General features: G+C 51.4%; 1 protein-coding gene across 6 annotated transcripts in view; it reads left to right on the forward strand.

The window, feature by feature from the left end:
* Positions 1-22,500, forward strand: part of arhgef10la (Rho guanine nucleotide exchange factor (GEF) 10-like a) — an 83,321-nt gene that overhangs the window by 50,774 nt on the left and 10,047 nt on the right. For all 6 annotated transcript variants that reach the window (XM_081705815.1, XM_081705814.1, XM_081705812.1 and 3 more), the window contains 5 exons: positions 4,694-4,815; positions 14,560-14,646; positions 18,335-18,546; positions 19,008-19,171; positions 21,931-22,073. In XM_081705815.1, coding sequence (XP_081561941.1) covers positions 4,694-4,815; positions 14,560-14,646; positions 18,335-18,546; positions 19,008-19,171; positions 21,931-22,073 — 728 coding nt within the window. The remainder of the gene's footprint in view (positions 1-4,693; positions 4,816-14,559; positions 14,647-18,334; positions 18,547-19,007; positions 19,172-21,930; positions 22,074-22,500) is intronic.

Raw genomic sequence — 22,500 nt, forward strand, 5'->3', positions numbered from 1 at the left:
TGCAGTGCGTGTTATACCTCAAATGGAACGCTCCCTTACTCTGCTTTCGCACACCCCTCGAATCGCTCTGATTAGACACAGAAACATGTACCTCTCAATTAATACGTACCCTCCCCTCACAATAGCGTTCGTGTTCACCACGTCCAATGTTGCTTCCGTTTTAAGATGCGTCGTGAGGCTGCATTATTAATGACAGACTAAGTGAGACTGAGAGGTGTGTGGGTGTGGGTGTGTGGGTGGATGTGTGGGTGGGTGGGTGGGTGTGGGCACAGTTCACTAAAGCTCCCTGTGCCACAGTGCCTCGTGACAGTATTTACCCCCTTGGTGTTTTTCCTGTTTTGTTGCATTACAACCTGGAATTAAAAATGGATCTTTGTGGGGTGAATGTGTAGCATTTGATTTATGCAACATGCCCACCGCTGTGAAAGTTTTATTGTGATGCAAATAATAATTAAGAGAAAGAAACACCAGAAATCTTTAGTGTGCATAACTATTCACCACCCCCAATGTCAATATTTTCTGGACTCTTTAGCTGCAATTACAACAGTCTCTTGGGCTACGTCTCTATTAGCTTAGTCCACTGGGATTTCTGTTCCTCAAGGCAAAACTGTTCCAGCTCCTGTGTGGTAGATCGGTGGCACCATTCATGCCACGCGCCATGATTCTCAGATGAAGTGAGGTCTGGGCTTTGAGCAGGCCGTCCCAACACAGTTAAAGGTTTGTGAGGTCTCGGCTTTGACCAGGCCGTCACAAAACAGTTAAAGGTTTCCTTTTAAACCTCCCCAGTGTCGCTTGAGCCTATTGGAAGGTGAACCTCTGTCTCGGTCTCAGGTCTTCAGCAGTCTGAAATGTGTTTTCCTCACCCTGGATTTGGTGCCATCCATGTTTCCTTCAATCTTGACCAGGTTTCCAATTCCTGCAGATGAAGAGCATCTTCATAGCCTCCGCCGTGCTTCACTGTGGGGGTGGTCTCAGTGTTTGGACTGTACCATGCTTCACTGTGGGGGTGGTGATCTCAGAGTGATGAGCAGTGTTTGGACTGTACCATGCTTCACTGTGGGGGTGGTGATCTCAGAGTGATGAGCAGTGTTTGGACTGTGTCATGCTTCACTGTGGCCAAAAAGTAAAATTTTAGTTTTATCTGACCAGAGACCCTTCCCTTCTTCCATGTTCTTGGGGAGCTTGCCACATGCTAGATCTGCTCCGTTTGTCACTTCAAATGTATTTTCTTATTTTTTCTTTAATCAACGTTGTTTTTATGGCCGTTCTTCCATAAAGCCCCACTTTGTAGCATGTACAGCTTTGGGCCTATGGTCAAATAACTTGCATCTTCACTGTGGATGCGCCACAGTTTTGACTGACCTGTTTGGGGAGCTCATTACTCTCATGTTGCTTAGTGACTTGCAGTTAGAGGCTTTTCAGAACAGGCGTGTTTATTTATACTGTCACTCTGTGCCAGATCATGTGACAGCACAGCTGGATTTTAATCAATTAATTACGTGATTAAGTGATCAGATCTTATTTAGCGGTTTCATTGCAAATGGGGGTAAATACAAATGCACTCAGCTTGTTATAACAACAACAACGATAATAATCTTATTTATTTATTTAATAAACAATTTAAACTATTTTGTTAGGTCCATTACGTGAAATCCCAAAAAAAAAAAAAAAAAATCCATTTTAATTCCAGGTTGTAATGAAGCAAAGCAGGAGAAACACGAAGGGGTGTGTGTGTGTGTGTGTGTGTGTGTCTGAACACTTTCTTAAGGCGCTGTAAGTGTGGTGTAGGGGCTTTACGTGGGCAGAATGCATTAGGCCCGATTCATTAGCGATGCCAACCCTCTCTGCGCCGGGGCTCATTAACGCCTCATCCTCTGCGCCGCCGCGGTTGCCAGTCGTGCTGAAGGCCAGCTCCCATTATTTGTCATCATTTATATATTTCAAAGGGTGAAGGTTCAGGGGAAGTGGTCATCCGCGGAAGTTGGTGATGCCTCGTATCTGACAGCCGGTGAACTCTCGGCAGCCGCGGGACACCCCGCAGCGTTTAATCCGCGCTCTGGGAGCGCGAGTGCATAAAGCCGCCCCTAACGGAAAACCGGGTTTATGCTAATTGAATAATTAGTCCGAGGAAGTCAGAAACCGGGGACCCTGGACCCCGGACCCGCCTCTGTGCCCCCGAAGCGCGTGCGGGGATCGGCCCAGGTGTTGCGTAATTACGAACCGGCCTCGGCTGCGCGCGGACGGGAGCATAGAAGGTCTGCGCGCTTAGCTGCCGTGAAACGCGTTCACGTCTTGGCTGCGTTAGTTACATTGGTTTGTATGGTGGCGGGATGGCATGGTAAAATATTAATCTATCTCCTGGGAGGAGTGAGTGTCGTCTTGTTTGACTACGGCATACCAAAGTGAATGGATACCTGCGGATATGTAAATGTAAACGTGGCTAGTTTTAGCTGATTACTGTGTGTTCAGTGGCCTCTTTTCTCCTGTTAACTCGTCGCATTCTCAAATGTGATGTGCCGGACTACAATTCAGTCCTTCACACATTCCTTGGGCCTGCCAACTGGGAGGTGTATTGTTTGGCCTGGTCTTTGTTTTGCAGGTCTTTAGCGTTGGAACCGGCGGACACACTGCACCTCCTCCCGTTCAGTAACCCAGTGTTCCTACCGCGCAGTCCTGACGTGCAGCGCTGCTAACCAGCCTGATCTGCGATTTCCGTCACCGCTGCTTTGTGTCGGCAGTGTGTCGTTAAAACCACTCGGCCGTCGAACCGCGCCGAGCCGAGACATCGCCGCATCCGGCGCCGGCGTTTGTCTCCGTGCCTCCCGATCTCCGCGAGCTGCCGGTACGCGTGACTCGCCTCGGCGAGCTGTGGCCGTACGTCACCGGGAGCCCACGTGAACTCGCACGGTTGCAGCAAGTCATGTCGATGGCAGAGATCGCGAGGGGCACAAAAGAGAGACGCAGAGCAAAGGAAATTAGATTTTACCTTCCACTCTGCGCCTGCCTGAATATGGCTTAGAATTTAATAACTTGATAAAGTGTGCTTGTCATTGTTCCCTTATGTGGTTGCCACCCTCAATTTCATGAGGCATAGCACTGTCATAGAAGCTAAAACAAAAAACAGTTATTTAGCCACGCAGCCTCACAGAAAATTCAGGAATTCTTTCCATTTCAGGCTATTGCGACCAAGGACTGCAAGGTCATACCATGGACACAGATGCTGTTGCTATATTTAATGATTTTAGTGAGAAAACCGTTAATAAAGATGTTCATTAGGTGATAGTGCAGGAATGGTGTATGTTTCCTCGGTCACTGGCATGAAAATGACTTAACCCCCCCCCCCCCCCCCCCCCCCCCAAAAAAATAAAATAAATAAATACAGAAGAGAGTGAGTGAGAGAGTTTTCTCCATGGGCGCCTTTAAGCTTTAGTCTTAACTGTGTCCTTCAGCGGCCCCGCCTCGTCATCAGTGCGCTGGAGCCTTTTATATGTTGCGTGAATTTTACCACTGGAGATCCAGTCTCAAAGCTCTCAGCTTAGCCTCTATATTTCGGCTAAAGTGTTGAAAGGGAGTTGTACATTTTATGTGATGAATGAATCTCAAATTTGAAAGTTCTCCCCGTTCGGCCCCTGCAGAACACGTAGGTGAAATCGTTTCGAGTGAAGTGGCAAGCAAAATATTTCATAGGTGCCGTCGTTTGCCGACCTGCTGCATTCACTCTATTGATTCCCATGTAACTTTGCTTCTGGAGGAGAGAGAGAGAGAGAGAGAGAGAGAGAGAGAGAGAGCGAGCGAGCGGTAAAAAGATATCAAATCAAAGAATTAACTTCGCCTATGGCTGTGTAGGCCATTAGGCTCCCTTACACGGATGCATAGCCACTTTAAATTGGCAGTTCGCACCGTTATGCGTGTCCTCTTAAATGAAACCCATCGAAACTAAAAGTGAGAGGGCTAGACTAATTGGCCCTTAAGGCTTCGGTGTGTCTGCCTCTGCGACTACAGTGCGCCGAAAAACCTCCCAACAAACAGCACGCTGCCCTCTGCCCACGTTCAAAACCAAATGATCCGTTAAAAAATCCGGAAGCCCTGCTTTTGGGGTCCTCTTACTGTGGCATGCGAGGCTGACTGCATGTTGGTAATGCGGCGAAGGACGCGGAGTCAATAAGAGCCTTGCCGTTTAATCGCACGTACGGCAGTGTTGGAGTCAGCAGGGATGGTTAATTACCGATGTGCCGAATGGCGAGCGGACGGCTGCTCTGGATCGCACTTGGCGAAATGGAAAAACACCTGTCAGAGCTGCCGGGAGGACGGGTCGCAGGCGGCCCGCGCTGCCTGACTTTTCCTCCTAATTAAGTGAAATGCAGAGGTTGCTGCAGTGCATGCTGGGATGGACACCTGCCACAGTGCCGTGTCTCAGGGAGGCCCATTAGGCTGCATCATCTCTGGGTGTCTGCACCTACAGAAGGAGGAGGCCTGTACCTATTAGCCAAGCCGCGGTCATACAAAGAGCTGTTCTGCTCGACGCGTGAACGTTTCCTTCTTTAATCTAGGCTTGCTCTGTTAGTGACGTCCATGAACTTGTGCGCTTTAATAATTGTGTGGGGTTTTTTTTTTTTGGCAGGGTGGCTTCAAACCTCTATCCTCGGTAAGTGGCGGAAATTGACATTTCATAAAAGTGAATTTTCTCTTTCAGGAGAGGACAACGCACCGGGCTGGGTCTCCGCAGAGGACGACACGAGGATCAAGGCCCCGTTCTGGTGTCCGCTGCTGGCGTATCGTATGCCCGTCTTCAACTCGAAAGCACCGGATTGCAAGGTGAGCTTTTCGTGTTTGTCTCGTGCAGAAGCGCTGAGCCTGTTGCCCTTTTGGTCATCTACAAAACGCAGTTTAAACCCTTACACGCCAAGGACCCGCTAGCAAGTTCAGGATTTTTGTCAGCACTTACCATTGCAATGGGTTTCGGTGTATGTACTGAATAATGTATGGTGATTACTGATTAAAAATATGCTTTTAAGAATAATAATGAAATAATGAAAAACTCTAAATCGCTTCTATTTTAAAGGACTAGAAAGTTATGGTTCTTGTTTTTAAGACGCATGTCTCAGAACAAACGTATAACCGCAATTTTATACCCAGTCTTTTTTAATTAGGAAGGTATGACTCTTGTTCTTAAGCGCAATGGCTCATTTGATTGCGTCTCAGCCGCGGAAAAAGGAAACTCCGGCGTTAAGGCAAACTCCGACGCTAACCTCAAGGCTACGGTGGCACCACAGGAAGGTCCACAAGGGTCCTGCCTGATTTGTGGGCCTCCTCCACCTCGTCTGCGATCGATAGTGGCTCTTGAGCGGTGGGCCTTTCACAGATCAAACGTTGAACCAGGGTGAGCGCCAGCCTAAAAGGGTTTCGGAGTCTGTCAAAAACATATAAAATCAATTTCTACTGTCTGGAAGATGATATTTTAAACGAGATTTTCAGCCCTAATACAGTTATGGTGCTTGCCGCTGCGTCGTGCGCTAAGGTGCCAAATTACCGCGCCCTCGGTGGGAGGACGTTATAAAGTGATCATACAATTACCTTAATGACTGCGAGACACCCAAGCATAAATCAATGGGCCTGCATTAAATTAAGCTTCCCTGCCGTAACCTAATAGACAGGACGTCGGGGTTGAGGGGAGTCTTCGTCCGAGGGATCTGGCAACCTTGCCAAGGCGTGATTCCATTCCCGTTCTCTGCATGATCCCCACCTTTTCTCTCTCCCTTTGTCTTTATCCCTCCCCCCCATCATTCATTCTCTCTCCTTGTTTTAGACCGTTACCTTGTCTCTCTCTACAGCCTCTCCCCTGTGTGTGTGTGTGTGTGTGTGTGTGTGTGGTGGGCGGGGTGTGGGGTGTCGGCTTGAACCCCGGTCACAGACCTCCGCCCCCATCCGTGGGCGGACGCGGCCCAGCCCCCGCCCACCAGCCACGAGAAGGGACTCTTCCGCGTCAGGCGGACGCAGGACACCGAAGACCAAGATAAGAGAAAGTGCCCGAGGGCGCCCATCCATTTCCACCGCTGTTTGAAACCAGCGTAGCTTTTACTGCCATCCAGGGTCACGGACGTTTGACTGTGCATCCTGGCGGCGTGCGGGTTCGGGGGTCTGCTCGGAGCCCGCGGGAGGCGTGTGGCTCTGGGGCGGACTCGCTAGGTCTAAGAGTTGATGGTCATCCGGCCGTTCGTCTGGCGAAGGGATCTGCTGCCTTTGTACGCCTGCCAAGACTCAGATAACACCACAGAACACGTGCGCGGGTGTTCTGCGAGTTCAGCGCTCGCGGAGAGCTTCTCGCAAACGGCGGCATCGCGCAGGCAGGCTACGCTCGCGAGCCACGTCGCACTCACGCTCTTGTTTTTTGTTTGTTATTTCCATGGTCCCTTTTTCTCAAAGCTGACACTCTTTAGCGACGTCTCTCCGGCGATTTTGTTGAGCGAATTACCAGCTGCGGAGGTTTGGTCCAAGGTCACTTTGACCTCTTCTCTCTGCCTGAGTCTCCTGCAGTTGAAATGCAGGGAGGGTACGCGTGGGTCTGGCGTCACTTCTCTGCCCGAAGTACCGGCTCGCATCGATGCCGTTCATTCTCGCACTCGCGCGCTGGTGCTCGGGGGGGAAAATATAACACTTTGCCACAAATCAACTTCAGCCTAAAAATGAAAAAAAGATAGCAAAAAAGCCACCAAAAACCACCGGGTTCACACACAACTGTCTGGATGTGTGGAGATCAGTAGGTGGAAAGGGAGAAGAGGTTTTTGTTTAGAGATTATTCTTGATTGAGAGGAACTTGGACACACGGGGGAGATGTTCACGGCTCGCTTTGAAGTGCAAGATGATGTCATACATATCCGGTGCCTCTACAGGGACTGACGTATGGATGAACGATTAGGCCCGTTTAGGTGTGTGCAGGTTGGGCAGAAGTCTTACTCACGTGACACAGTCCAGAGGCTTTTTCTGTACGAAAGCGCTTCGGACGGACTGTGCTTGATGCCCACGTTTTTCCGTATAACGGAGATCATATGGACACTGAATGGAACTCTGTGATTACACACCGGTGTGAAGAATTCATTCATTCACTCGTTTATTTTGTATAACCCAATAATGGAGACCAAACACAGCCAAGGCCTTGGCCTTTGAAAACGGGTTGTGCAACACGGGCCGTGCTGCGTGGCCCCGCTGGCTCCGGCCCTGGTGGGGGTTAGCTTGGCCTGTTTGCCTACTGGTTCATCCACAGCTCATGTTTACTGACCCCACAAACAAACTCGGGATGCACAATGATTGGAGGGGGAGTGCAAACATCTTTCTGACATAGTCTTCTACAATCTCATGGTTTTAGTTTGTGTGTGTGTGTGTGCTTTATCTTGTTTTATTTCTAGTGCTTGAATAGCTTGCTGAGAATTTTTTGCCACTGATGTATGCTATCCCACATGCAGTATTTGTGAAAGCGTCTCATGCTAGCTTGTGTGATATATTCTGATACTCGTGTGTCTCTCCCGGTGCATGCCAAAGTGTCTCTTCTCTTTCCGACTTTTATTTGCCTCCCACGCAAGTTGTGACTCTCTCAGGCTTATCAACTTATCAGCCAGCACACCGCCACTAACCTCCATATTGGCAGCCGATCGGTTTCTCTGCTAGTACTCACCTTATTTCCCGCCGGGCTGGCAGAGAGCGCAGACCGCGTCTGGGCGGTCCCTCGCCGGCAATCCCCTCCCGAGTTGCGTCTTACCATCTCGCGATGGAGATCCCCCCCCCCGCCCGCATCGCTCCGGCCCCGCCGTCGGGGTCTCTGTCAACACACCCCACGCTGGCCGCGGCAATGGCGTCCGCGGGGACGGAGCCCGTTCGTGACGTCGCTCCGAGAAGAGCTGATTTATGACGTCGGCTCCGCGGAACTGCTTCTGTTGCGAAGGCAGGCGAAAGCAAAATAAAGAGAATGATTCCCACTCATCTGGATCTGACGCTTGGTCACGCACAACGTTGCACAACCACACATGAAATATAGATCAAATAACCTCTCAGAAAGGTGCCCTTCCCCTCTATAGCAAGTCTCTGTAGATCTAGGCTACCGTTTTCTGCGGGAGAGGCATCAGAACAAACCCTACCAAGGCTGTCCTCTTAAGTGCAGCGTTTGTCTCTGTGTAGAGCAGAAGCTACCACATGGATTAAAAGCTCTGTCTTATCCATCTCCGGCACACTCCCGCGTCTCCCTGTGGCCTTCTTCCACTCTCTCTCCTCTGCAATGCCTCATCCCTCTGGCAAATGCAAACACTCTCACACAGCAAGGGCAATAGGGAAAATGCTCGCACCTGTTTGAGGAACACTCACTGGACCTGCAGCTATATATCCCCGTGTCTTTTTCGGGGGGGGGGGGCTATTAAACCCCCCCCCCCCCCCCCCGCCCCGCCCCACATCTCTGCTGCCACCTGCCTGTGGAGTGGCGTAATTAATTACGGAAGCACACCGTTTCCTCTCTTTTCTCTTCCGGCTTCCGGAGGAGGGATTACACCATCCAGCGCTAACCTGTCACTCTGTCGATCACCTTTTCCCGGGCGTCAGCCCCGCAGGGCGGGTGCTCGACGTTGTCCGTCACGGACCGGCCGTTCGACTGGTGCCTAGCGTGGCTGCTGTCCCACGTGACCGACGGCCCCTCCGGTCAGGATGCGCGCTCCTGCGCAGGATTCGTTCTGCACTAATGCTTCCTCTCCGCTGTTACACAGTAAAACATAAGGAGCCTCTCGGAGCTCCTGTACCGGCGACTCCAGCGGCTCCCGTTCTCCTTACGCTGTCTTCCTGTCATCCCAGACACCCAGGCAGGTGGCTGATACCGTAGGCAGCACTTTTCCGGCATGCAAATGTTTTTTTTTGCCGCTGCCGCTCTCAGGTTACGAATGGGATTTGCCGAATCAAATCTGGCGGACGGGGTTTGCGGCCATGATGAGCCCGGGTGTTGCACTGGCTTTGTTACCTTGACTTTGTTTTTGTGTCCAGTCTTGAGAGCAGGACCAGCATGGAATGACCTTTCTCCGATCCCCGCGAGCCATCTAAAGACCTTCAGAAACGCCCAGGAAGGGCAAGAAGGCAAGAAGGAACCACCTCGCCAATCTAACCGTAAAAGCACATATTAATGTAATCGTGAAAACACACCTTCATCTTATTGTATGCGATAGCATTGTTATCATGAGACCCAGAGGAATGTAAGTGAATTTGAAGTTGCGGCGCATCAACTAACACCCAGCCCCCGAAGAAAATGCATCTTCTCATATCTTGGATTGAAATATTGGCACGCCCGGCAGTTTCAAGTGTCCAGGTTGTTACGCTTTCAACCAGTAGAGGGCAGTGTGGCTCTGGTGTGCGGGTAGCGGAAGTGCCACTGTGGCGGGGCCTAAGTGTGAGGTCATCCTCAGAGGGGACTGATCTGTCGCTTTGACAGTTGCGTGCTAATTACTGGAAATCGTCCATGCCCTAGCTGTGCCGTGAGCGGAGCAGACAGCGTCTCGGTCTCCTCGTCCCCCCCCCACACACACACCCTCAAGCTGCTCTTCTGCAGAGACGGCCGCTAACGCAACCTTGACGAGAGCGGCACAGGAGAGACGTGCTAATTTAAACGTCAGTGCTCTCGCCGACTTGCCCTTAGTAATGGGAGGGCGCTTCACGAGGATGCTGCATCCCCCCCGTCCTACCCGTGATTGGTCCGTTGTTTACTGCCCCGGTGTGAGCTGCCAGCCTTCGTCCCCTCCTTCTCCTGACGGGTAATCGCGCCATCAGTCCTTCCCCACGTGATTAAGCCACACGGACCACCTCCTGGCACGGCCAGGAGCTTGCATTACACTGCGTTATGTCCTCTTCCCTAGCTGTTCCAAAAGCTAGAGAGGTCCAGTTGTCTTAAACAAACAAAAGCAAACAAACGAGCAGAAAAATCCCCTGGATTAGGTAACACAGCTGCCACCACTCCTTTATCAGCTCCTGATCAGTGGCAATTCTTTGGGTAATTGCTGTTATTAAGGAGTGCGTAGACAGAGGGGACAGAAGCCCTGGAGTTATTCCTCATGGGTGTGTGGCGCGTGGCTGACCCTGCCCGGTTGACCCCACGCGAGCCTGTGGAGTGTCTGAGGGATTTTTTTGAAGGCGCCATCTCTCACCGCCCGTTTAGCGGCCGGCCCGCCGTGCCTTCGTCCAGACTGGGGGAGGAGACCCTTAAGTCTCTGCGTGTTTCTCCCCCGTGTTCCTGCCAGAGAGAGAGAGAGAGAGAGAGAGAGAGAGAGAGAGCCTCCAGCCAGCTCTTGGCTCCAAACCCTGTTATTTGTGCCACCGTCGGGTTGTTTTATCTCGTCGATGGTGGGGTTGTCACGCCGCATCAGAGAATCCGCGCCAGAGGGAACGAGACGCACTGGGTTCCAACTGAATTAGCCAGGCGCGCCGCAATCAAACGCGTCCAGCAGCGGGCCACAGTTGGCATGTGAACGCGAGCGAACGCATCTTTGTGATGTCCTGGTCGAACCTCCCGCCGACTCTGCACTGCTGCCGTGATCTTATCGATAGCCAAAGGAAGCAGGGAGTCTGTACGTTAAGCCAAAGGAAGCGGGGAGTCTGTACGTTAAGCCAAAGGAAGCAGGGAGTCTGTACGTTAAGCCAAAGGAAGCAGGGAGTCTGTACGTTAAGCCAAAGGAAGCAGGGAGTCTGTACGTTAAGCCAAAGGAAGCAGGGAGTCTGTACGTTAAGCCAAAGGAAGCAGGGAGTCTGTACGTTAAGCCAAAGGAAGCAGGGAGTCTGTACGTTAAGATGGTCAGCTTTCCTGTCGAGCTTAATCAAAAGTTTACAACTCGATGCCGTACGTTCAGATACCAGACAAGCACCCACTCGCTCTTTCGCTGCTCGGGAGATGTAAACAATGATTCTCCGGTTTAAACCCGCCGTGCTCAGGTGACCAGGAATGTACCGCGCATGACGCCAGTTGCTCCACCCTGTGAACTTTCATCTGTCTCCACCCGTGGAATTGAAATGATTGGACGATGTCCAGCTCGTGATCTGATGACACAGGCTACTTGTTTGTGGCGTGTTAAGGTCGCCGGAGTTTGCAGAGGACACTGGACAGACAGCGAATGGCGCGCCGGAACATGGTACGCCCTATGCGAGCGCTCGCACAAACCGTCGGATCGTTTGGGAGGGAAGTTGTGCAGCTGGCCGGATTAAGCTTGCTGTCAGGCCACAGTCTTTCTGACACTCCGGCCAAGTGTATGGTCGCTGGTCCCTCCAAACACACACACGCACATGCACACGTTTCAAATTCCTGCAGGCTTAAGGAGCTCTAACTGCAGAATGCTTGTATTGGTTTGGCTAAAGTCTCCTTTAGTAGACACGAACAGGTTCTAATCTCCCCAGTATAACACACACACACTGAAACAGACACAGACAGACTCTAATCTGCCCAGTATTACTTACACACACACACACACACACACAGACACACACAGAGAGAGAAGCAGACTTGAACTGGTTTTTGATCTGCCCTGTAAGACACCGTGGTGTTCGGCAGTGGTCATATTGGCATGAGCACTATGCGGTATTTTCTCTTCAAGTCAAGGGACCCCTCCCACCCCCCTTTCCAGCTTCCCTTTATCCCAGGAACGAGAGAGCACGGAGGCGGATCCCAGAACCAAGCAATTATCAGTCAATAACCAGCAGAACGGCTCCGTCAGCGCTCGCTAGCGTGTGGGAGGTGCCTGTGTCGTCGTCAGGAGGACGCACGCTCTCACAGAAGTGGCCTTTGTGACTCACCGAGCGGATAACCCCCCACCCCCCACCCGTTTGCAGCTCTACATGCTAACCCGAGCTCTGTGGGTTTCAGAGGCGACACACAGCTTATTAAATGCTAATAGCACGGTGTCCCAGAGCTCCGGCATGTTTGTGAAGTGTCGGTGTGTTAAGAGTTCAGGGGTTGGTGTCGTTTTGCTGTTAATGCTGCCGCTCGTTACTCCGGAACTGGACGAAGTCAGGCGACGGATCTTCTTGCCGCGTTCAGATGAGTTCGGCGTGACCGTAGCGCTACGGTGGCGCACGACGCAGGACATGCGGCCAAGTACGGTCGAACTGTCCAGCGTTTCTTTCCGAGGACAGCGGCACCGGATGTCCCAAGTGCGCATGCGATGTTAACTGTCTGAATCGCGCGTTAAAGAAGATTTCATAGACGGGGACGGCATGAGCAATAAAGACACTTTAAGCAGGACTTTTGAATCATTGATGGCAGCGTCTGTTGTCTTCAGAGCACTCATAAACACTCACCTCCAAGCCGAACGCAGTACTAATCATCGCGTCTGATGTGCGGTAAACTTAGCGCCGGCTGAACGCAGACTTCACAGAGCAAAAAAAGAGCTCGGAGTGTGAAGACTCCACCCCAGGTGGATCTGAGGCTCCTGACGATGCAAATTAGACGCTGTTAAATCCTTCCTCCTGGCGGAGCGCAGGAAGTTGTTAAATGGTACGTGGAAAAGTTGATCCCGCCGTGCATGAGGTCACCCGCTTGGCACCGAACGCACCCCACCCCGGAGCCTCTGGGTAGCTCGTTCAACCTCTACCCGCTACCAGGCCGATTGTGTTACAGTTGTGCGTGCCCGGGCGCCTAACATAACACGCTAATAACGTGCCGGACGTTGCAAAGGTGTTCGTCTGCGGGCGGGCCCTCCGCTGTCTGCTGCATTTCAAAGTCGGGCTGTGGGAAACGGGAACGCCACCTGGATCCGGCATGCGGCACCATCCATGGAGGGCGGGCGGGACGGCTCCCCTCACAGGGCGCTGGGTCAACGGGACCGGGAGCCCAGCCCACACCCTCCATAAACAAATCTGTCTTTAATTAGTGCTCACCTGCGCAGCTGCAAGTGCTGCATCGGAACCCCCCCCCCCACCCCCTCCATCCGCTCACCTGCTTTCCTATCCTCTCGCTGTCTTTTCCCGCGACGTTCCTGCAGGAGCAGATGGGTTCTGGGAGGGAGCGACACCCCGCAACACCAGAACCGACTCGGCGGAACGTGGCGATATGCAAATGAGCCTCTCGCTACTGACAGACATCATCGCGAGCGCGCGTCCCGATGCGTCCCGCTCCTCCGGGCTGCTCTGCGCTGGAGCAGCGTTTTCAGAGCGGATCTGTCCCGTAAAAGTGCAGCTAGTTTGAGAGCGCAGAGTCGAGGGCCATTCTGATTTTTCTGTTCCCTCCCATGCTGTTGGATGTAGAGAGAACAAGCACTTTGCCTTGATGTAGCGAGGGCGATTGGGGGGGGGGGGGGGGGTGTTACACAGACTGTGTTGGAGCCGACGGGGATTTGGACCGAGCGGAGCCCGACGCAGCGGCGTTGGAGGTGGGTCAAAGACTACGCAGCGACGCTCTGGGGCGCCTCGGACAGCTGCAGGATGGTCCCTGGATCCCTCTTACCCAGGGTCCTCTGCCCGCGGGCTGCCATATGCCTGCTTGTTATGACTGCCATTTAATTAGCAATTAAACACATCCATCCTTTAACTGAAGGAGGGGCGGATGGTGGGAATACGTGTCAGGCGGGAGGAGCGAACGCGCTCAACGAGTGTAAACGGATGACGAGAGAACGCAGGGAGGAGGTGCTCCCGTTGGACAGATGGGCAGAGTTAGTCATCTGGCTGGCGTTATTTTCAGCATGTTTTTGTTTGGACGTGCATTCTGGGGAGGGGAGTGTGTGTGTGTGTGTGTGTGTGTGTGTGTGTGTGTGTGTGTGTGTGTGTGTTTTGGGGGGTTTGCTTTTGGATGGATGTAATAAATTACCAGTGATTGATGCTCATATTCCTCAGAGGCAACATTAAATGGCATTAAGGCTGCAGAGACATACACACACACCCTGCATCCCCAGACACACACACCCCAGTCTGATGCAATTATATGTGCCGTCTGCCACTTTGCTCAGCACGGGTCCTATTGAGAAATACAAGCAAGCAGACACTTAAATAATTTCCTTTTGCTCTGTGAATTTTGCAGATTTCCTGCCAGCACCATGGGCTCCGAACGAGCCACTGCGCAGTTGCCACACTCTTCCCTCAGTAACTGTAAAGGTAGCACGCACGTTCTGCAGGTCTGTGTACGTGCCATGCTGAATGGCACGTGGCCTTGGCAGGTCTCTCGCTGCGCCATCGCAGTGCTCCAGTGCAAGTTAGATTCCCGTTTTAACAACCAGGCCGGATGTGTGGAATCGGAGCTCTTTCTTTCTTTAAATTTGGCTTCGTCTGAGCCAGAAGGGCGTCCCACAGGGACAAAGGGCATTCATCGTTCGCCGCGGGGCCCGTGAACGTGTGTCAGAGCGGCGCGGTATCAAATAACGCAGCGGTGCCGTTGGCCGGGATCCATCGTGGTCGTGTCGGACAGCGCCTGTTTCCTGGCTGGACCGCATCCGCAGGCGGGCTCGAGCGGCTCCAAGACGTGCCGGTTGGATCGGATCCGGGCGAATTTACGCGCGCAGTAAAACGGGGACGTTCTGGGCCCGCTTGAGTGTGACTAAACTCTCACTTTCTCCCCCCTAGCTGGTGGCTGCCCTGCACAATCCGGTCCAGTGCGCTCTGCTGGGCTGCTCCGCGGCAGGCATGTCCCTCCCTCAAGGCTACCTGTGGGTAAGTGAAGGAGTTAACCTGTTCATCCCTGCACCCTCTTACACACCGAGCCACTCACATATACAGAGCGTATTCCCAACTCGTCCTGGGACGCACCAACACCCTTACGTGTATTTGTAGGATAAGGCACACTAAGAGGGTGGCACACCGTAGGTAATGGTATGATGTTCACCTTATGATTTCTATCCATAAGATATATTTGCTTATAAAGATCTCCCCAAGGCCTGTAGATTTGGCTCAAAATGCACAAAAGCGAAACGCCCAGTAAAAAAAAGGTAAAAGCCACGTTTCATTCCCCCAACTCCCTGAACCCAACGCTGTGAGCTGTTCATCATGGAAAATCCCCCAAAGCAGGCGGATACACACAATGCCAGTCCTCTCGGACACTGGAGGACGCTCCTGTCTGACTCCGCCAGTTAATCGTTTTTGGGGACTTCCTGGAGATCGGCGGGTGCGGACCCCGCAGGGAACATGAAAGATAAAGTCGCGGGTTAGCGGGAGAAGATCTTTGTGGGTTAGCCTGACGCTCCGGTGTTCTTTGCGCTGGCGAGCTGAACTACGGTCTGTAGGTCAGCGTGTGTTCAATGATCTAGCACACTCAAAAGCTTTTTATCAGCTCGGACTGAAATCGAGTACAAGCCATTTTCAATAATAAATGCTATGATATATGGCTCTCTCTTCTGTTTTTTTTTTTTAGCTTTAGTCTTCTGCGTTCTGCTTCTTTTACGGCACAGTGATGTTCTTTTTTTTTGCATTCCTTTCACACAATGAGATACTAACTCAACCTTTAACGTTACTTAGACAGCAGCCTAACTGAGGGCCTTTTCCACTCCTCCGCGCCAATCGGGCCCGCTAAGTCACCTGGGCTGTCGTTTTCCGCCCTCTTCCTGCCGGCCAGATAAACTGCGGAGGAGCGCGGGGGCGGGTGGATGACGGACGTTTGTCACCTCCTGGCTCGTAATTCGCGGATGGAGAGACGCGTCCGCTCGGTTCCCACTCCCACGCCTGATGCCGGCTACGCGCCATGGCTCTCCGAAGAGGACGCTAATAACAGCACACAAGGCTTGTGGGATTTTTCTCATGGCTTTGATCAAAGGAATAACGTCATTTATAATCCGTCTAAGGCAGAGTGGCAGTGTAGCACCCTCGTAGTCCTACAGTGTCAGATGCTAATTATAATATTGATTTTTCTAGCATGCACCTCTCTGCCTGTCTACTGACCGTCTGCATGTCTACTGACCGTCTGCATGTCTACTGACTGTCTGCCTGTCTACTGACCGTCTGCATGTCTACTGACTGTCTGCATGTCTACTGACTGTCCGCATGTCTACTGAACCATGTGGTTTGCACCCGCACGCCCACACACCTACTTATTAACTCGAGCCAACTTTGTTAATATTGATCAACTGACAAAGGACTAGTTTGGACATTTACCAGAGGACATATATGTTTAATCTGTAGTGTAGTGACCTGTAGCGCCCTCTAGGAACTATGGTGTGTTTGTTTTTTGCATTTAAATATATTAAATGCACATATTTCTCTCCTCTAGAATTTCCTGCCTCTTTTGTAGTATTCGTAAGTGGCAAATCTGTTAATGAAAACTAGAAAAACCCCCATAGGTTTGAATTTGCTCTGAATTTGCCCATTATGCCCTCAGGACGAGAGCGGGCGACCCCGTGGGCTTCTTTCGCGCTACACACCTTCTGCTCATAGTCAAATTCAGCCTTATTAAAGCTGGCAGAGATTCAGCTTAAGAGGGAGCGTGCACGGTCTTCTGGCCAGCAGTCGGAGGGGAGTCCGTGGCACACGTCCAGGAGTCTGTTCCCCCAAACAAGCACTGATGAGTTTGTCGAGGGACTGTAATCCAGCTGAGTTTAGAGAAGAATTGGATAGAATTGAAGAGGGAGGAGCGTGCTGTGTGTGTGTGTGGGGGGGGGGGGGGTGTGGTGCATGCGAGTCAGACAGCAGAGTCTCTGCAGAGGTTCGTGTGTGGTAGGCTGACCCCCCACCCCCCCCACACGACACCCTCATTTGCTTTGTCTGCTCGGCCCAATCCCTCCTCCCACACCTACCCACCCACCATCCAGACCGTCGGGGCCAGTAGTCCTCAGCCATCCGCTCCGTGTGCAGATACACGTCACACTAATGACTGCCTGCATATTAGCAGGGCTGTTTAGAAGGGCTAGACTGTACTTTTTAGCCAGTTTGGGCCATGGAGCGTGTCTCAGGGGGGCCTGTCTCAGAGGGGCGTGTCACCCCTTGGCCGCAGAGCTCCTTTGTGGGTGATGGACTTCACTCGGCTGCCCCGGGGCTGAAGAAAAACCTCCATAGTTAACAATCCATCATGGACCCCAAACCCCAGAGCATCCTAATGAGCATAGGAACTGATCACAGGCAGCTGGGCGCATCGGTACCCAGCCTCAGCCTCTCTCTCTATCTGCTTTCTCTTTTTTTCCTCTCACCCACTCTTGCGTTCTCTCCTTCCCTCTCTCTCGCATTCTCACGCTCATACTCTTTCACACCCATAGTCTTTCTCACTCTCTCCAACTCTCACTCATTCTTTCTCTTACTAACTCAGTCCCTCGCTCTCACACTCGCTCATTTTGTCTCCCGGGTAAACACGAGAGGTTTTGTGTGTGTGTGTGTGTGTCTTTTTGTTGGTATTTGGTAATTGGAAGATTTAGACCTGAGACATGAGCTGGTCGGCGGGACACTCCTGGCGGGAGGCCATCATTTTGTTTGACTGCGAGCAGGTCGCCTCCCCTGCGTTAGAAACGAACCAGCCGCACGACAGCGTTGATAAAAGCAAACATTTCCTTTCCTGCACATAAAAGTCGTTAATTAACAGTGCAGCCCTAAATACTCATCAGGTGGAAGTCTTTGCTTTGCTTTGGTTTTTCTTTGCAGGGCGGTTTGCGTGATGTGGTTTCCTAATGTCTTACTCTGTCAACTTCCTGCAGTTGCAGGATCAAATTTGTCATCTAAACCTCCATCTTATACAGCAAACCAGTCACTCACCCAGAACTCTGAGTTCTTATGTGCTGCGGCTTACATCCGAAGGCCCTTGCCTCTCTTCCCAACACGTTCGCGTCACCTGGTGTCGAAAAAAATCCAGAGTTTGAAGAAGAATGTCGGAGGTTATTGAGACGACTCCAGGAATCCATTAGGCCCAATGCTTGGAAATCTGAAGAGGATCCGAGTGCGTGCAGACTCGATTTGAAAGGATATTTGATTTCAGCCGGTCTCTGTCCTTTGAAATTGAAATTGCTGACAGGTAGAAATATCGCGGCTAAAAGGAATAACAGGAGTGGAAGTGTTCTCTGCCAGCTGAAATTTGATCAAGGCCGGATCGAGCATTGGGAGTGTAGGCACGTGGCAGAGGAGCAGAACTCCACCAGGACTTCCTGTCTCTCTCTTGATCTCTCCATCTCTCTCTCCCTCTGTTGCTCTCTCTTCCTCTCTCTCTCTCTCTCTTTCCTAACTCTCTCTTTCTCTCACTCTTTCTCTTTCTGACTCTCTCTCTCTCTCTCTCTCTCTCTCTCTCTCTCTCACTCATCCTCCCTCCTGTTCTCCTTTACCATGGAACAGACTCCACCATGACTGATTGACCCTGTGAATGTGTGCTGAGTGCTCTCTCTCTCTCTCTCTCTCTCTCTCTCTCTCTCTCTCTCACACACCCTCTCGCCAGGTCGCTAGCCAGGGGGACTCTGGTCGGGGTCAACTGGAGATCTTCTCCCTGAACAGACCCACCCCTCGGCCAGTGAAGAGCTTCCAGGTGGGCGCGCCCGTGCGTTGTCTGGAGTTTGTGCCGGAGGTCAGGCCTCCTGAGGCAGACAGGCCCCTGGTCCAGGCCCCTGGTGCTGGTGGGAGCACTGTGTGTGTAGGACTGGACAATGGCAGGTACTGCCCTGGCCTAACACACACACACCATTATCACTGATACTGACCCTTTAAAAGAGTCATTTACTTTAAATTACTTTGGATTTAAAACCTTTTTTAAACTGAATATAAGTGTTTTTTTCAAGTGCTTTTTCAAAATTGTATCCAGTGATGGAAAATAATGCCTGCAACTTGTCACTCACTGTTGACAGTTTCATATCAAAGGCTCAGTGTAGCTTAGAGTGAAGCGTTGTTCCATCTCCCTCGAGAGTATGTGAAAAGCACACTTCATTGTAAACATAAATACGAGTCCTTTATGTGCCCTTAAGTTTCTCTGTGACGCCTTCGCAGATTTCTCTGGCTTTTGCCTTCTGAACAGAACTGCGGTTCTTTGTTAGGAAACCGACAGGGTCTAACAACATCTGTCCAGCCCATTTCAACCTCTGAAACGGCAGCTGTGTGATTTCCGCTGTCCCGCGCAGGATCCTGGTCTACGGCGGCATGGAGACGTCTGCGCAGGCCCTTCTGTCTCTGCGGAGCGCCCGGGGCGACCCCGTCCTGTGCCTGAAGCTCTCGCCCTCGGCCGGCGTGCTGTGGGCTGGCCTGCACAGCGGCTCGCTCCTGGCTTACAGCAGGCAGGCCGAAGGTTGGTGGTACACGATCCGGTCGAAGCCTGTTTCCTGTGCTCTTCTATATTCTTCAGTGTTTAATTTCTCCCCCAGCCATTCAGGGATTTATTAGGAGCGACATTCTGTACGTTTTTTTTAGTTTACCATTGTTCTTTTCCTTTGGTTTTAAATTCCCCGTTAATAATAGGTAAATTCTCGCGACACATTTGCTCCGACATAGATGACGACGCCCTGTGTTTTCCGTCTCGCTAATGGGACGAAACAGTAAATGGGGAGGGGATCATTAAGTGATTATGATGTCTACCACTGAAAGGGATGCGGCGGGGAAGAAGGGTAATCAAATCAAATGATCAGGACAGATGAGTCTGATTGTCTTTGTGTTGTAGTTGGTCTTTTATCTTCTTTCCTTTCACGCAGTCAAGGATGGGCTTGTTTTGTTTGCATTTCTGTTTGTTTTTGGGCCCCTCCGAGGGGACTGTCGCGCTGCGTGTGAGAGCGTGAGAGGGATGTATTCCGTCGTGTAATCCGAGTGTGACTGGATAAGGCAGGGTGATGGGAAGGCTGTGTATTAGTTGCATAAAAAATGCCGGTGAATTCAGGATTACCTTGAAAGCAAATGACCATTTCATGAACGTGTTATTATTTTCTATTATTGTTGTACATTATGTGCTGTAAGCAAGTTGTAGTCATGAGAAGGCACGTGGACAGAAACATCCAACTTCCATGTCCTCATGTATGATGGCTAGTGAGCGCAGCTGTGTGTGTGTGTGTGTGTGTGTGTGTGTGTGTGTGTATATATACTTGTGTCTGCGTGTGTGTGTGTATACTTGTGTCTGCGTGTGTGTGTGTATACTTGTGTCTGCGTGTGTGTGTGTATACTTGTGTCTGCGTGTGTGTGTATGCTTGTGTGTGTGTGTGCACGCGGGTGTACATGTGCGTCTTTGTGTGTGTGTGTGTGTGTATACTTGTGTCTGCGTGCGTGTGTGTATACTTGTGTCTGCGTGTGTGTATGCTTGTGTGTGTGTGTGTGCACGCGGGTGTACATGTGCGTCTGTGTGTGTGTGCACGCGGGTGTACGTGTGTGTGTGTGTGTGTGTGCACGCGGGTGTACATGTGCGTCTTTGTGTGTGTGCGTGGTGCATATATTTCCACGTTAAAAGTAGACATGCGTTAGGCACATGCGTTAGGCACATGCGTTAGGCACATGCGTTAGGCACAGCCTGGGGATCAGACTGACTCAGCAGTCACATTCAGCTGACAGCAGGCACAGACATTACGGTAAGGGTTTATCGTCTCATGCCACCTACCTGCCCGTCTGCGAGGCGTTCGCTCTGCCGCAGCCTGCAGGATGATTACGCGCAGCCTTGCGCAGTGTGCCTGTTGGATGTTACACTATATATGAAATGCAAAAATAAATAGTAAAAGGAATTGAAAAACTCTCAAAAAGCCACGTGGTTGAGACGAAGAGGAAATGCAACTATATACCGCCTAACAATAAGATGTTCATAAATAAAATAAAGAAATATTTTAATAAAGTAAAAATGAGAGTATGAAAAAATCCCCAATCAGAAGGGGTTTTTCGATTGTGTTAGTGTTGCGGCGTATTTGTTTCAGGGTATCGAGAGTTAAAGTAATGAATTTGTTGTCGATGAAACTACACAGTGGAAAATATGTAGGAATATTAGGAAGGAGATTGAATTCCGTGGGCCAGCGAAGTGTCGGACACCCCGAGTTAATAAAAGCCCGTGGAAATGAGATGCCGTGTGAAACCGTCCTCGTCTCCGCCCCATTCTGAGCCTTTATTTTAATAAAAACGTGTTTATTAAAGACCGCGTCCCTGGATGTTTTGCGCGTCTGCAGTGTGATCGCTGTCCTTTCTTCCTCCGGACGTCCTCCGTGATGAAAGGAGCGACTCTGAACGGGGCCGCTGTTTGTGTACGACGGGCCAAAGGGGGAGTTTTCTAAGGGCGGGCCTGGAGGGATATGGGGCGTGACGTTTCCTTTACGCCGGCGCAATTAACCCGAGGAAGGTATTCTGGTAACAAAGGTAGAAATAAACAACTCGAAATGTTAATTAAATGACACGCAGCGCATCCTTCTCTAATTTTGCTTCATTAGTTTCTGGGCATGCGTGTGTGTGTGTTAGTGTGTGTATCGGGGCGTCATGGTGCTGTCCGCGATGGTTTGGCTGCACACCCTACGATTAGGCCCTGAAGTGGGAGACACGCTTGGTTCTGAGCGTAATTTGCGTTTGAGAAAAATAATCAAGGCTGTGAAGACGGACGGGTGGGTGGGGGTGGTTTACATTACCCAGCGTTGTAGTCATTAACCTGACACTCTTCGGCGCGTTAGCATGGCACCGAAAGCGCACCGTGGACTCACGAGGTCACACAGCCCACAAGCACGTTCCGATGTCATGCTGGTGCTTCGCCGGCGTGTTTAAATCAGCACAGGTGAGCGAGTCCTCGCATCTCTCCTGTCCATTTGTCTTGAAAACACAAGGATTTAACTCCTCGACTTTAATGGAACCAATTTAGCTTAAGTGACTTGCTTCAGGCAAAAATGGCCAAATCACCACGTGGCACATTTTTCCAATTCCACTGTTTGATGACTTCTTATAAGAGGAGGGGGGGGGGGATGCTAATTAAATAGTTTCAACTTTTCATTTTTCTCAGCATTCCCGGAAACAGGAAATGCCTCCGTCACGCCGCACCCTCACCATTGCTCGTTCTTGTATTTCTCCAGCTTGCATGTGGGAACTTTGTGCCCCGTTTAGGAGACCTGTGGCGGCCGGAGTCCTGCAGGAGCGCCGAGCTGGGCCGGCAGCCTGTTCGTGCCTTGCTGCCCCTGGACGACTCCGTCTGGGCCAGCTGCGGAAATTCGGTGTCCGTCGTGGACAGCTGCAGCCTGGTGACCCAGGTAGGTTTTGCGACTCCGGAACGTTTGCCGTCTCCCTTCTGCCTCCAAAAATAGCTGACATAATGGTGATGGTAGGCCCTTCTGGGCTCCCGGCAAACGCTGACTGACAAATTAGACTGTGCGTTAAGATCAATAAGGCTGTAGTCTTGCCAGCCATTGCCATTGTGGTCACAGTCTCTACTCTCGGGTGATTCTTTTTGTGCGCTCGCCGACTATACGCGTGGAGGAGACGGACCGGGTCTTCTCATAAGCTCCTCCCAGGGGCGTCGTAACCGCGGATAAGTCATGAGTTAGGAGATCTCCTTCTCAGCCTTGCCTCAACTGCATCAGGCACCTCCTCCCTCCTTGGGGAGGACGCAGCCCAGCGCTGGACTGGTGGCATCATACTGCCTGGAAAGCTAGTCTCGTTCCGGCAATCGCAGTGCAC

The sequence above is a fragment of the Electrophorus electricus genome, chromosome 22 (assembly GCF_041902795.1).
Source record: "Electrophorus electricus isolate QZ-2024a chromosome 22, ASM4190279v1, whole genome shotgun sequence".
In the NCBI taxonomy this organism is placed as follows: Eukaryota; Metazoa; Chordata; class Actinopteri; order Gymnotiformes; family Gymnotidae; genus Electrophorus; species Electrophorus electricus.